Genomic DNA, 14802 nt, shown 5'->3' with positions numbered 1-14802 from the left:
GGCAAGTATAAGAAGGTTTATTCCAGAAATAGAACCTCAATGAGTTTTACTTCATATATGAGATTTTTAACTAATTTAAAAATTTAAGCTTTTTTTTATGTGCTTACATCAGCTATTTTTGTCCTTATTTCGGTTGGTAATTTGGTTTAAAATCCTAATAAATATTAACAGAATTCCTAATTTGTGATTCAAAAGTATTGACTTCTTATTTAGATTTGAATACTTTTATGATTGTGAGTGTTCCAAAGTTTCCTTTCATTTCAACCTTGGGAAAGTATTCACTAGAGTTTTTGTTTTTTAAGGATACTTTACAATGACTAGAAAGGTAGCTCCATAGGCTGTTCTTTCTGGATCTCATACTGGATACCTCTAAGTTTTGATAGTACAGGAAATGCATCAAGTTAAAGACAAATACAAAGGGGACTATATGAAAAACGTATTAAATATAGCACAAGGACAACTTATCTGCGGTAATCAGATTGTTCTGGCTAATGACTGACTCAAGAGTAGCAGCTGCTATGGCAGGAAAACGCAATATAAAGTCGCAGACCAATTGATTTATTCATTGAGTATTATTTTATACTCCTGTTGCAAGACCTACTTGTTAAACTGAAGAACACAAACAGACAAGACCCATTGCTGGCATTGTGCCACATGTTGCCTCTTATTGTCGTTGAAGATGCGAATTACCATAATATGACACTAAAATACACTCAAAGGAACGCAACACAGAAGCCAACATCCTTCCATCAAGCGCATTGAATCTCAGCTCTTGTTCTGGCCTATTCAAGCGTGGAGAGTGAAAGAGAAACGAAAACAGCTACACTTCAAAGAAGAAAGACAAAAAAAACGTATTGTAGGTCGGATTAAAGCATCGAATTCTTTCACAAGTTCCTTCTATAAAACCAATATGACTATGGGAGTATGTGCTTGTCTGGGTCACATCACGTTAATACCAACCAACCAGGCATACATAGATCAAAGCATATATACAGACATTTTATATACATAAACTGACACATACTTACATATTTGCCAAGATGCAGCTTAAGCCACATCGTCTGCCAGCTAAACTCTTGACAATGGTTTTTTAATCAATTCCCCAAGTCGCTCCATCAATGAAAGAAAAACCCAAAGAAAACGCAAAGGAGAAGAAAATATAAAATTCCAAGCCACGCATATTTCTATACCCTTGCAGGGGGTATTAAAAATTATGATCAGATATTTCGCTTTTGAAAAGAAAACCGATGAACATCTTTAAGAAATATTTATTGAATTACACTGCAAAAAATATTTACCCCATTATGAATTGTATCACAATCATTTGCTATTGAACTTTGAACAGAATTTACGTTTACTCTTAGTCTATGATTAACCAAAAACAGGCTGACTTAGAGTTTTATTTGGTGTCTTAGCTAATGTAATGTTGTAAAAATGTTTTTTATTAAATGTTTTTCTTGTTCAAATTACGGAAAATTAAGCAATTTTTTAAAAATATTTTGTCACATTTTGTATATTTCTGAATTCCCAAATGTTTGAAGCAACAACAATTGACTATAAAAAGCAAAAAAAAGCTTCTAGAGATATGACTAACCTATCTCTTAACATTTCAGTCCATAAAGAACAAACAAACTTGCCAACAACAAATGATTAATATATGTATATGGAATGAACAAGAGGCAGAGGTTGATAAAACAAAATTTAGAAATGCCCAAACCCCTTTTTTAAAGAAATGAATCTCGTCATCAGAACTGCTTGGGTCAACCGAGCCTTTTTTTAGTGCGATGTACTTGTCTAATCACAATATCGACTAACTTGGCAAAGAAATAATAGATTAGATTACCACAGTCAAGTAAATAGACCTAGGTTATTTAAAATTTGGCGCGAGCTATGGCAGATCGAATATTTGCTTATCAAAAAACCAACTGATTACCGTGGACGATTCACTCATCTTGTAACCAGACATTCTCAATATTGGTGGGTTTTCCAAACATAATGATAAGAATATAAAACATACTGAACTTGACTAACTACTGATAATTTGAAAACTACAGGGAATTTGTTTGATGGGAAAGTTGTATTGTGAAGTACATTAATTATCAAATGAGATTAAATTAAGTGAAGTAAACAATCTTAATTATAAAAGATGACAAAAATATCTTAAAAGAAGCTGCTAAGAAAAGAGATATGAGTTTCTAGAAAATTGTAATAAATGACTCAATTCGTTTAAATGGCAAAAAATATATATAAGCTACAAATAATATTATAAAAAACTAATAGTAAACATTTCCAAGTGATCTATTGTAAGTAGTCTCTCACTTTGTAAGTGTTTTAGATTATATTGATAATAAAGAAAGAATGTAGATCTACAACATCAAAGTCTAAATACTCTGCAAATTATGAGAGGTAGAGCTTGTCTAGTAAAGTTTATTTAATCGCTTGCAAACAAAAACTATGTACCTTTTTTTTCTAAATAACTGTTTAAGATTAAACATCGTGTTCATCTGAAATGGCTTCACCAAATCAGATTGAACAAAGAAATAAACAAAACATGCGTCCACACTCTGTGGAAAAGCACTCAAGATTTTAAGAACGGCGCAATATCAAGTCGCCAACGCTGTGCGTGATATAAACAAGAATTAATATAAACATTAGAGTAAGCATTTTTAAGAACAATTGTCGCCTCTTAGAGTCTAAGAATTCTTTGATGTACACATGAAGTTTGTTAATAAAATCAGTTCATAATTTGAATTCAACGAATAAAGATTGGGTTTTTGCCTTCTCCCGGAATCCCTATTCAATAACTATTAGTTGAATTTTTTACAAATCATCAATTTCTTATTCAATATTCATGCCAAAGTCGCTTAAAACAGTTTCTTACAACCTTCCTATATTAAACGGACAGAGTCCGAGATAGGCAATACCTCTTTGACAGTGCCACAAAAGTAATAACAACTTATCGCAAACACGAGAGCGGTTTGCTCTTTCGTAAAATTCTTATCCCACCCACTTGAGGTGATTGGGGAACCCGGACAACGTATATAAATTGATGTCTAGTTGAATTTTATTCATTTAGTCGAAAGCTATTAAGTAAAACAAACTATGAAGAAACTCGATATATTTAGCGCTATATTTTTGTGGATCTTGGTCTCAGCGGCATCTGCAAGTCTCGCAAAAGAAGTCGAATTTCCCAACAACTATCGGGAAATCATTAAATTGCGACAGTGGGCAGGAGAATTTGTCGATTATTTACAGAATGCCACAACTAAGGACTCCAACTTGAGATTGACTAAGGAAAGTGAAGAGTGCATGGCTGATTTTGCATTGGTAACCGAAGGCCTAACCTCTGGCAAAATATGGGCCATGAGAAGTAAGTTTTAAGGACTCATCAAGTCAAATTTTTAGTGCTAATATCCTTACATATTCCCACAAACTGTGATTGACTCTTGGGGTTCACTGCCATCTGGAGTACTTTATGGCAACCACATGGATCTGGGCAACTATGATGAATGTGTGAATATAAACCAAGAGATTACGTCTAGTCAACGTGTAACCGGCAAGTACTGCTTTGCGGATGTTCCTATTGGCAGTTTGCTGCTTGGATCAAGTGAATTAGATGTGAAGACTGCCGTTTGCTTTCCCTCCTCATGTTCGGCCGCTAATATGGACACATTGCTTCGTGGCTTTCTTAATCAACTACTTGGTCAAGAGCTTAGTGAGGACATTCAAATGGTCGATGAAACATCTTGCAGAATATCGGAGCAGAACTCTTTTGATGGTCTTACCATATTCACCATGTAGGTATCAATAATCTCATCCTGATCATCAAAAAATCAAACAATTCTGATTCTTTTCTAGAGTAATTTTATCTGTAATGGCTTTACTTGTTCTTCTGGCCACACTATATGATTATTTTGTGGACACCAAGGAACTGCCTGCACTTATCGGAGTGTTCTCAGCTCGAGCTAGTACTCGTTCTCTATTCCGACTCGGGGAAGGCAAACCAAATCCCAATGTCATTGATTGCCTTCATGGCATGCGCTGCATGTCCCTCATTTGGGTGATCTTTTTCCATGAGTATATGATCAATTTTAGTCTGCCCAATCAAAATTCCGATTATATATTGGAGGTGAGTGCAGTTGCAAACTAACTTCATCCTTGTTCAGTATAACTCAAACTTTACTTTAAATTTTCAGTGGTATAAAACGCTATTTAGCTCAATTTTTACCAAAGGCACTTTTTCGGTGGATACTTTTTTCTTTATCACCGGCTTGTTATTGGTATTTGGTGGCATGCGCACGTTGGAGAAGTAATTGTGATGTCAATTCTAGTTAGTTGAAAAGTCATTAAAGAATTCATTTTTGCAGATCTAAGGGAAAAGTAAATGTGCTCATGATGTATCTGCATCGTTATCTACGTCTCACACCAGTCGTGGCTTTTGCCATACTAATCTACATGAGGATTCTTCCCCTGCTGGGTGATGGCCCTTTCTACACAGGATACTTTGAAGATTATAATGAAAATTGTCAAAAGACATGGTACATGACTTTGTTGTATGTGCATAATTATGCCACCAAAGATTTGGTATGTAGTTTCGTTTTTCACATCTTCCATTAAACTAATTTATTTTATTTTCCCATAGTGTCTTAGCCATACTTGGTATCTGGCCGCTGATATGCAACTGTATGTGGTTTCAGTTCCCCTGCTTATTGCCCTCTACAAGTGGGGCAAGAAAGCAGTTATTGGTATAATGGTGCTCATTATACTACTGGCCATTTGTCTTTTCTGTGAAATTGCATTTGCACAGTATTCAATGTAAGTTGGCATTTCCTTTATGCATGATTCGCAGGGTCAACCATTCTCTTCTTTCTTACAGACATGATCGAACTACATTCACATTGGTCTACTATGCCTCACACACTCAAGCTTCACCATATTTCATTGGATTGCTATTTGGCTACTTATTGCACTTTAATCGCGGCAAGAGCTTCGAACTGCATCGCCTTATTATTTGCCTGGGATGGTTGATTAGTTTGGGCCTGCTTTTGACCTGTGTCTTTTCTTTAAGCGCCTACGATGGCATTGATAAGGTTCTCCCCTATCTGGAGGATGCCTTTCATTTAACCCTTGCTCGTATTGCCTGGCCTTTGGGTCTTTGCTGGATTGTCTTTGCCTGTATGCAGGGTTATGGTGGACCTGCCAACAGCTTTCTCACCTCACCCCTATGGCAGCCATTATCTAAACTCTCGTATTGTACTTACATCTTTCACATGTTTTTTGTGGCACTTAATATGGGCATTACACGAACCAGCACAGTTTTTAGTGATTACAATGTGGTAAGTTTCAATTTAATCTTTCAGTTTCATTTTAATTGAATTTTTCAATTTCGTTTGTAGATGCTTCGTTTCTGGGGAGATTTTGGTTTCTCGATATTGTTATCCTATTTGATATACATTCTTGTTGAGGTTCCATTCGGTAATTTGGAAACCCTTTTGCTGCCCACTCGTAAAACTGCCAAAGTGGAAGGCCCAAGACAGAATTAACTAAGCTCGCTTGACGATTGTCAATTGATTACAACTAACCAGGCCCCCAAACTGCTTCTAAATGTATATTTTCCCACCTGATACCTTATCGAATTTATGGGTATTCTAAAATATAATCTATGGCATGGATGACAAACTCATCTAAACAATTGAACCAGACTTGGTGATGCTTGGAACGTTGTCATAAGGCTATACTAATTTCAGTTTTGCTTACAGTAATTTATAAATAAATTTAACTCTTAAAATTATCTGTAAATTTCTTTGTTAAAGTAAATATATTATCAAAGAGTTTGAAAGTGACTCTTGTTTAGCTGAAAGCGCTTTCTAAACAACAAAAACAAAACAAGGAGACAAAAGTATTAAAATTTTGCTGGACTTGTGCAATTTATTATGCAAAATGATCAACCATATATAAGCTCAAAATCGTGTATACATAAATCTCATTTGTTACTTGTTCAAATTAATGGTTGCAAATTCGCATATATACATAAATGAGTTGAACAACAATCAAGGAATTTGGCTCGAAAGGTCAAAGGATAATTTCCGACAATCTTCTTTTTTATTTTTCATTTTTGTGTGTGTTTATTGTTGTTATTTGTCTGTCGAGCAAGTGGAAAATGTACGTTTCCTTTTTGGCGCGTGCTTTCCTTTTCTTTAATTTTGCTAGCTTTTATTTCTTTTACTCGTCTGGATCCTTCAAAAGGATTTCGCAATAGACTTCAATGTCAAACATGTCAATTTTTCTAATGAGCCAGCAAAAAGTGTATTGACATAAAAGTCAACGTGCCTGAAATTCCTAATTTTATTTTAATAAACATTAAGTGTGCGCACACTTATAGAGCTCACTGTACACCTGACTGACCACAGACCCAAAGCAGGACCACCAACAACAACAACAACAACAAGAACTTCCAACAAGTCCTTGAGCTTCATAATCACAAGCAGACCACCTGCAAAAATGGAATTTAATTTGCTTGCACGCTTCGTTAAGCAGAGCTGAGGGATGGACGAAAGGCAGAGGCAAACAGGTGTGACTGCCTATGATGCTTACTCATTTTCTGCTCTGTTTTTTTGTAAGTTTTAGCGAGGCAAGCGCTTACGCCGAAATTGTTGAAAATACTTTGCGAATCGTTTATACTTGGCTTTCACATAGTTGAGTTTGCAACTCCAGCCCGACACTGTGCAGTGCGTTGCGGCGCCTCGACGTTTTACATAGTTAAGCCCGAAATGTAAACTTTTTTAATTTGCAATAATCATAAAAAAAAAGACCGAAAAAGAAAGAAAAAAATCTCAATTTTTCGGCACAAGAATTTTCTTTCAGCCACGTTCAACGGCGAACGAAAGAAAATAATTCAACAAGTTTTATGCGCTGCCATCATCATTCCCAGCACTGGAAATATTTGTGGTTGCTGTTTTGTGTTTTTTAATGGCACCGCTCACACATGAGCCACCACCAGGGATCAGGACCTGGGTCCTAGATTCACCTATGTCAATGGCATGCCATTGGCATCCTTCATGCCCCATACACACACACACTCAAACACCCCGAGCCTGGCGCCCCCTTGTGAGAATGTCACGGCAAGTCGCGTAGTTTAGAAAACCATTTTGATTTATGCGCACAACTTGCCGCTTGGCTGGCTGGCTGCCTGACTGCCTGACTATGGGTTTTAGATATTCAAGCACCTGTTCAAATTTATTAGTGGTTAAACTACCTAGAATAAAGCTGGCAACTTGACTAGCAATAATGATGGAGCAATGCACAGAAACTGCAAGTTTCCTGATAACAAAATCAAATCGATAATGCAGTCAATCAAACTGCATTGATTTAACTAGACTATCAATTCATGCGGCAAGTACTATAAGATTAAGTGAACATAGAGAAATAAAAGGTAGTAAAAAAAACAAATGAAAGGTAAATCAAAACATAGAAATATTCGCTTTTGCCATCTATCCATCATAAATCTAGCAAGGAAAATTTCTCAAATCATTTGAATCATATGTATTCAAAGGCTTTGGCAAGATACCTTTTATCTATACATCCACATCAAAAATCATTGTTTTTTATCATTTGATTTTGATTTAGCTTTTCAATATCCTTGCATTGCTCTCTATTACAGTACATGCCGTAATCTATAGCATATTTTTCAGGGCTATGCAATGATCACACAGCAATACATAAAGCAAAACCGTTCTACATCCTGACTGATACTATTAGAGTACATTATATATCCGTAAATAGGCATTAGTTTTCCCACTCATACATCAAACATAAGATAAAAAAATAAATAACTCTAATTTTGCTAAAGATAAATCTAATTTAAATACAATTTAAATTCCATTTCAAATTCTGGTTTCAAAAATTTGGTTTTAGCAAACGTTCAGATTTTTGGCAAGTATTTATGTATGTGTGCGGCAATATCTGTTTGACCAAAGTTTAGTCAATATTCTGGCGAATGGTTTTGACTGTTCCATTAGTCTCACGTCTAGTTGCAAAATAAATGGGTTTCGCTTTCGTTTTAAACATGCCAACAGCAAACTCAAGAGTAGCAGACAACACAAATAGCAGCATCAGCAGCTTTTGGTAGCAGCAACAGCAACGGCAACGGCAATGGCAATGTCAGGAGCGACATCATCAGGACAAAGGACTTCTCACAAATATAGGGAACCTTGTCCGAATGCTCTGATAATGTTGTTGTTGTTGCTGTTGCTGTTAGACGTTTTACCGAAAATCGATTACCCCATGTGATATGAAGTCAAAAGGAAGACGAAGAGATTAAACTGAAACGCTAAACGTAACTTGGCCCGGAGACGTAAATCGGCAAAATGGCAACATGTGGTTTGGGGCACTGCAAAGGCCCATTAAAGGGTTGTTCTCTTATTTCCTTTTTTTTCCCCTTTTCATTATCATGAGCGCCCTTTTTGAAACGCAACGACATGATTGAATGAACCTCCGTTCAGCCGGACACCTGCCTGCCAGGCTAAGTAAGCAATGTGAACGTGTACTTTTTGCACCTGTTAGACGCCAACTTTCATCTACAGACTGCCAATTGACAGCCTGTTGGCTACTAGTTGCTGGTGGCAACTGACAACTGCATCCACATGTGTGTTTGTGTGTGTGTGTGTGTGTATTTGTATTTATTCAAGCCACAAATACAAATAAAAAAGTAAAATGTTACAAGCAATTGGCCTACAACTATGGTTTACCCTGCAGCTAGGAGTAATTTCTTAACTATTTTGTAATAAGAATGCAACAAAATTTCGCTTAGCGATATAAAAATCGAAGGACTTGTTTATAAAGGCAGTTCAAGAGAGAGAGAAATAAATTCTTAATAGACTCATCTATTGCCACTTTCTTAGTTTTATACAGAATATATCCACCATATGCATACAATTTAACAACTCATATATAACCTTTCACCTTTGTGGCGATTGCAGGGTATTTAAATTCACCACCTTTCAGTCAGTCAACACACCAACACATGTTAAACAAACTCGTCGGAGATTCAAACAGGCAAAAAAACAAGGTAAACAAGATGATTTCGTAAAAAGTATACGCTTACAAGTGAATTTAATTAAAATTTAATGAAATTAAGAGAAATATTTTCATTGGCCATTTGCCAGGTAGATGAAAATTCATTTTTATGCGTTATGTGATATGCTTCTGTAAATACAAACTTTTGCCGCTTCATCTGTTTGCTTAGTTTTATGTTTAATCAAATTAAATATAGCCTCTGGCTTCACAATGTAAATACGTAAATGTGCAAGTTAATAGATAATCCAAGCGCTGATGCAGAACGCACAACGTTTCCACGTTTTGCCTTTGGCCAAGTTCGACATATAATTTTGAATTTTAAACATGAAATTATCAAGTTTCATTTGCAGTTATAAAATATTGCCATTGATTAGCTCTCTCTCTCTCTCTCTCACCCTCCAAAATTTATTTTCAATTGCCAACAGGTTAATTGGTTTTGCAACGTGTGAATGCAGCAATTACGTAAGACTCAAATTGCATATCAATTGTAATTAAATTTTATAACATTTACGATTGACAAAAATAGTAAATGAAATATTATATATATAATAACTAAATGACAGGCCCTAGATCAGTCTTTTATGGGGATGATTAGCCCTTAACAGATCCATATAGATAATGGGCGGTAAATAATATAGTAATATAGATCATGAGGATATTTCCTCCTATATATGGACCATTTTATTTCAGTTTGTTAGAACCTCCACTTCTTATATGTTTTCCATAGGCTGGCATAAAGTAAACTAAACTCTCTTTTGGTTTTTTTTTTCTTCACCTAAAATTGTGAAAAATGTTTTATGAAATTTGCTTTTCTTAAACATAACTTATTATGCTTATGTTACACAGGATATGTGTGTGGTTTTTCAGTATTTTCTTTTGCATAACTTCAAACGTTGTCGTTGGGAGAATGAAAGACATTCTTTATGGTTAATAAAGCGACATTTAAGTGAATAAATGAATATTAATGCGATCTATCTTTATGACTTTAAAATCTACAAAACTTTCACCTTGTCATTAAAATGCATTTTTATATCAATTCTTTAGTTAGTATTTAAGACTAAACACCTTATTCATCTGGAGTATGTAGCTTCACCAAATCAGAGACTAATACTTATATATCGGACTTACTGACTTTAAATGTAATCATATACAGCACTCATCCACTTGCTATGGAAAACATTTATAGAATGTAAGCTAGCCAATACAACAACGGCAGAATGGCAAATAATTTTCAATCCCCTTAAACAGGGGTCATTAGAATGAGGGTTTCTAAGAACAATTATCACCTCCTAGATCCTAAGACTTTCTATATAAACTTAACACTATTGTAAAGTAAATAAAGTTCATAATCTGGTTGGAGATTACGACCTATTGAAATTTAAGTCGAACTTAGCCTTAGTAAGATTGACCTCGAGCCGGCTAAGTTCGATTTAAAGTTCATAATTTGAATGAAAATCGGGTTTTTACTTTCTATTCATTAAAATTTCCTATTCAGTTAGTGTAGAGTATTTAAATGGAGCAGTCCTCGGTAGATGAGTTGTCTAAGTGGCCCAGTCATTTAGTCAACTGAACAACGAGGATTCGGGTTTGAATCCCAGGCATCATCGCTAGTGTATGGACGTTGTTTTCTAAGCCGAAGGCCTTAGTTGCCAGTGATTGTAACATATAGTTAGGTTGATAGTTTCTAACTATATCCTATACTTTAATAATAATAATTTAAATGGATTCCATGAACTAAACATAGAATATACATATGTATGTACATGCATTTTAGTATTGTGTTAAAAACCAATATTTTTGCTTGGTTTTTCAAAATATTCGTACTAATTTAAGCCAAACGTAAATTATGCATGGCCATTATAAAGGGATAACGTGCATACAGCATTAGCTGTGAGTCTTCTGCCGAGTTAATTACTGGCCAAATGGATTCTGCACTTCAGGTGAAATGTAACAAGACGGTAACTTTCAGTCTTTCCCTATTCATAACACACCAAAACTCGTCTCTCACTCTCTCTCTCTCTCTGTCTGTTCCATTTTCTTGTTTCCTCGTTCATTCGCTTTTTTGCTGTGCATTAACTTCATTATCACTGCACAGCAATTTTAGTCCATCTCTTTGCTCCTTCCACTGTTGCGTTTGCCACATAAAATAAAATGCGTTTGCCCCTTTTGTCCCTTGGAAAACCAACTTTGAAAATTTTCACGTCATACGCACACCGTTTGTTTTATTCAAAGAGTAGGTGGGTTTGAGATGCTAAACCCTTTTACACTCGCACACTCTCTCTCTTTCTTTGGCTAGTGCCATCTCTTTCGCTCTTGTAGAGTGAACTTGGAGCATTTTATGTGCATTTTGAGCGAAGCAAAAGTTTTACGATGTGTTTTCAACAGTTGGTACGTGACTTTTCACCAAGCAACGGCACAGTTAGCTTTTCAGATTTCTTCTCTTCGCCCCTTCCCCCTTCTTTGATCATCATTTTTTTGTAACTTTTCGAGCATTTTAGGCCCTGATAGGGCTAGTCAACAGTTGGCCAATACACCCCCACCCACAAAAAAAAACGCACACATGCACTCGTATTAATTGCATGTGTGGCCGAATAAGCTTTGACATGGAACATGGCAGTTGGCAAGCAAGTGGGTATTGGTAGTCCTCTTATAAATGTGTGTGTGATGGTTGCGGGCAGCAAACGAAACGAAACGAAACGAAAGGAGGAGAAAGGGTAGGGGTAGTATTTTTAATTGCTTTTACGTAAACTGTCTAAACTGCGTATATGTATGTGTGTGTGTTGAAATGTGTGTGAGTGAGTGCGTAACATGCCTTTCATTTCACCTCTTCTGTTGGCTACATTCTCCCCCTACATTTGCCGCATCGTTATCGCTCTCATTGCATTATGGTCGCCATGCCATGGCACACACATTTTTAGCCAAACGTAAATCCACTTTTCGGTGGCAAGCGTGTAATTAGCTTCAACTCGCAAGAACCAGTGCGATACGGGAATGAAGGCTGAGCCGGGGGGGAGGAAAGTGGTCAGAAACCAATTACAATTTCTATTTTGCCGGTTATAAATCACAGCTGAAAAATGGTGCAGCAAAGTAAAGTACCCAAGGATATACATACCACTCATGTCACGATAAAAAAAAAACGAAAAAAAATAGAAAAAAAATGGAAAGTAAAACCGACAAAAATGGAAATCGTACAAATGGCAACGTTGCAAAAGCAGCAAAATGGCCGACCAATGTGCATGAACTCAACGGCCCAGAAAAGTATGCTATGGAAAATCATTCTTCTTTTTTTTTGTCCGTCCACCACCAACGAACTTCTGCATGAACAATGGCGAAATTTGTTGCACTCTATTTAACAGTTTTTACTGCGCCCTACAAAAACAACGACAACAACACACAAAATTCCCAAGAATCCACATTAAAGTGAGAGAAAAAACAAGACAGACAGACCAAGAGAATATGTTGAAACGGGATAAAGTGGGTAAAAAAAAAGAGCCAAGCGTGGCAAAAATGTATCAACTGCCAACATCCTGTTCTGTGTCTGAAACTCATGTGTGTGTGTGTGTGTGTACTTATGTGCGGAGTGTATGAAAATGTGGGAGTGTCGCAATAGTATGAAGTGCAAATGGTCTCTAAGTTTTTACTTTTAGTTTTTAAAAAATGTCAATGTACGCCAACAGTGATGCCAAAAACCCAGAGTTGGTTATAGAAAAGTTAGTTAAACAAGTTTACTCACACATAAGATTAAGTAAAATTCTAACTAATAGTTGCATATACAAATTACACATTTAATTAACTACAAATGTGTAAATTGAGGTGACTAAACATTGTGAAAGTATTTCAAAGTGTTAGAAATCCTCAAAAGTCAACAGCACTGTTAAGCACACACATATGAGTTGCAAGGATACATAAATGGACACTGCAATGGTGTACCTGGTAAGTCGCAGCATTTTAAATTGTATTAGATGTTGCTTTTTTAAAACTACCTCCATTTCTCTTTAAGGTAAAAAATGCCTGAAGATATTTTCTTTTCCAATGAAATTTAGAATGCACATTAAACGAAATTAGAATGTGGAAAAAATAAAGAGAATCAAAAGTGGCTTTTCCTATAAATAAAATGAATTAAGAATGGTCAAATAAAATTGGACAAGATTTAAATTGTTGAAATGCCAAGAACTTGTCCATATTGATGTATCCTTACTTGTACCCAATGAACGAAAGCTGAGTGCTTCATTTGCAGGCTGACGCCGGCTAAAAGGAAGAAACCTTTAGCCGATTTCGTTATTTCCTTTGGTTGAAGCACATCAACCACTCACTTTCTCACACTTCATCTTCGTATCTCCTTTCGATGTGTGTGTGCTGATAAGTGTGAATGTATGTATATATATAGTATACATATGTATATGGAGGTTTCGCTTGGCGCAAACTTTGCCATTTTATACGTGCGACACCCGGAAAAGATGGGTGAAAAACGAAGCATTTTTATTTTCAATTTTCTTTTGTCGCACACACATTGACAAAGTGCTATCAACAAGAGAGAACGAGGCGTTTTGCTTGTTGAAATATTGCGACCGCTGCCAATAAGCGACAACAAAGTGTAAAGGATACGAAAATTGAGCGATTTTTTGCATGGTATCCGAAGACTAATAAGTACTACATCATTGATATATGTACACATCACCGTGCCTGTGTGTGTGTGTGTGTGTGTAGGCATAAAAGTGTAAGGACTTATGGTTATATGTTTTATTTGTATTGATAAAATGACAAATTTGGTTGCCAACGTTTTAACAATTCACAGCTGGGGACTCCAAATTCAATATTGTAAAAGTTTATCAAGGTGATAGAAGTCGTGCACTTAAAAAAACCTTAGCAAACTTTGAACCAATAACAACAACAACAAAAGGTTATAGTTTTAACAATTTTTGTGGGGTGACTTGTAAAAAAGAAAAATGCCTTTGTTTAAATTAATTAAATTGCATCAAATACTTATAAACTTAAGTTGAAATTGTAAATTGAAAATGCTAATTAAAAAGTTTTTGTTTTACAAAATAATATTATTTGTAAACTAGAATAAATAATTAAATAAAAACAAAGTGTTAATTAAACACAAATGTTTCATCTGTCCGCCTTCTGGTATTGTATTTGGCCTGTTGCATAATTCCAGGAAATTTTTCTCACAGTTTTTGCTTTGTTTTTTACTCCCATTACAGCTTGTAAGTGCTCATTAACATAAGCCGCGGATGCTGCTGTCCGCCCCTTTTCCCCCCCACACATTTAAATTCATTTTGATAAATACGCTGGGAAGAACAACAACAACAACAAGAACAACCAAAAGAAGAAGTAAGAGAGACAACCAAAAAATCAAGCAAATTTTGTGTTTTATGCTGAATCAAAAGACACTACTGCTCCCATAAAAATGAACAGTCATCCAACCAAATGCAAACGATGGTTGGAGGATATGCCGAAAGCCCAAATATAAAAGTTAAATTAAAAAATAATATCAAGAAAACAACGAGCAAAGGAAACGACAACGACAAAAGCAACAACAACACAAACAACAAAAACGAAAAGCGAATTACACATAAAAAGCCGCAATTCAGTTTTTTTCTCTCTCTTTTCTCTCGTCCCCTCCTTTGGCTTGGTGGGAACTGGTTTTTGCGGGGGAGGAGCGGAGCGGGTCTTATGTGGGGCGGTGGGGACAACTTTATACAATATATTTGCGTAAATCTT

The 14802-nt window shown here is 35.8% G+C and overlaps 1 protein-coding gene across 1 annotated transcript; it reads left to right on the top strand.

Moving 5' to 3' along the window:
- Positions 1-3054: 3054 nt before the first annotated feature.
- Positions 3055-5753, top strand: LOC6649778 (nose resistant to fluoxetine protein 6). The gene is made up of 7 exons (XM_047009237.1): positions 3055-3797; positions 3859-4129; positions 4197-4309; positions 4368-4584; positions 4643-4815; positions 4877-5336; positions 5397-5753. The coding sequence occupies exons 1-7, from the start codon at positions 3487-3489 to the stop codon at positions 5541-5543; spliced, it is 1692 nt and encodes a 563-aa protein (XP_046865193.1). The 5' UTR covers positions 3055-3486; the 3' UTR covers positions 5544-5753.
- The last annotated feature ends 9049 nt before the right edge of the window (positions 5754-14802 follow it).

The sequence above is a fragment of the Drosophila willistoni genome, chromosome 3R (assembly GCF_018902025.1).
Source record: "Drosophila willistoni isolate 14030-0811.24 chromosome 3R, UCI_dwil_1.1, whole genome shotgun sequence".
Classification (NCBI taxonomy): Eukaryota; Metazoa; Arthropoda; class Insecta; order Diptera; family Drosophilidae; genus Drosophila; species Drosophila willistoni.
This window is presented reverse-complemented; position numbering and strand designations above follow the sequence as displayed.

What these genes read in the sequence shown, in the direction of transcription:
- LOC6649778 (XM_047009237.1), top strand. Translation starts at nt 3,487, where the DNA reads ATGGATCTGGGCAACTATGATGAATGTGTGAATATAAACCAAGAGATT. An exon ending in GGTCTTACCATATTCACCAT is followed by an intron (nt 3,798 to 3,858) that starts GTAGGTATCAAT and finishes ATTCTTTTCTAG; the next exon opens with AGTAATTTTATCTGTAATGG. An exon ending in GCATTTGCACAGTATTCAAT is followed by an intron (nt 4,816 to 4,876) that starts GTAAGTTGGCAT and finishes TCTTTCTTACAG; the next exon opens with ACATGATCGAACTACATTCA.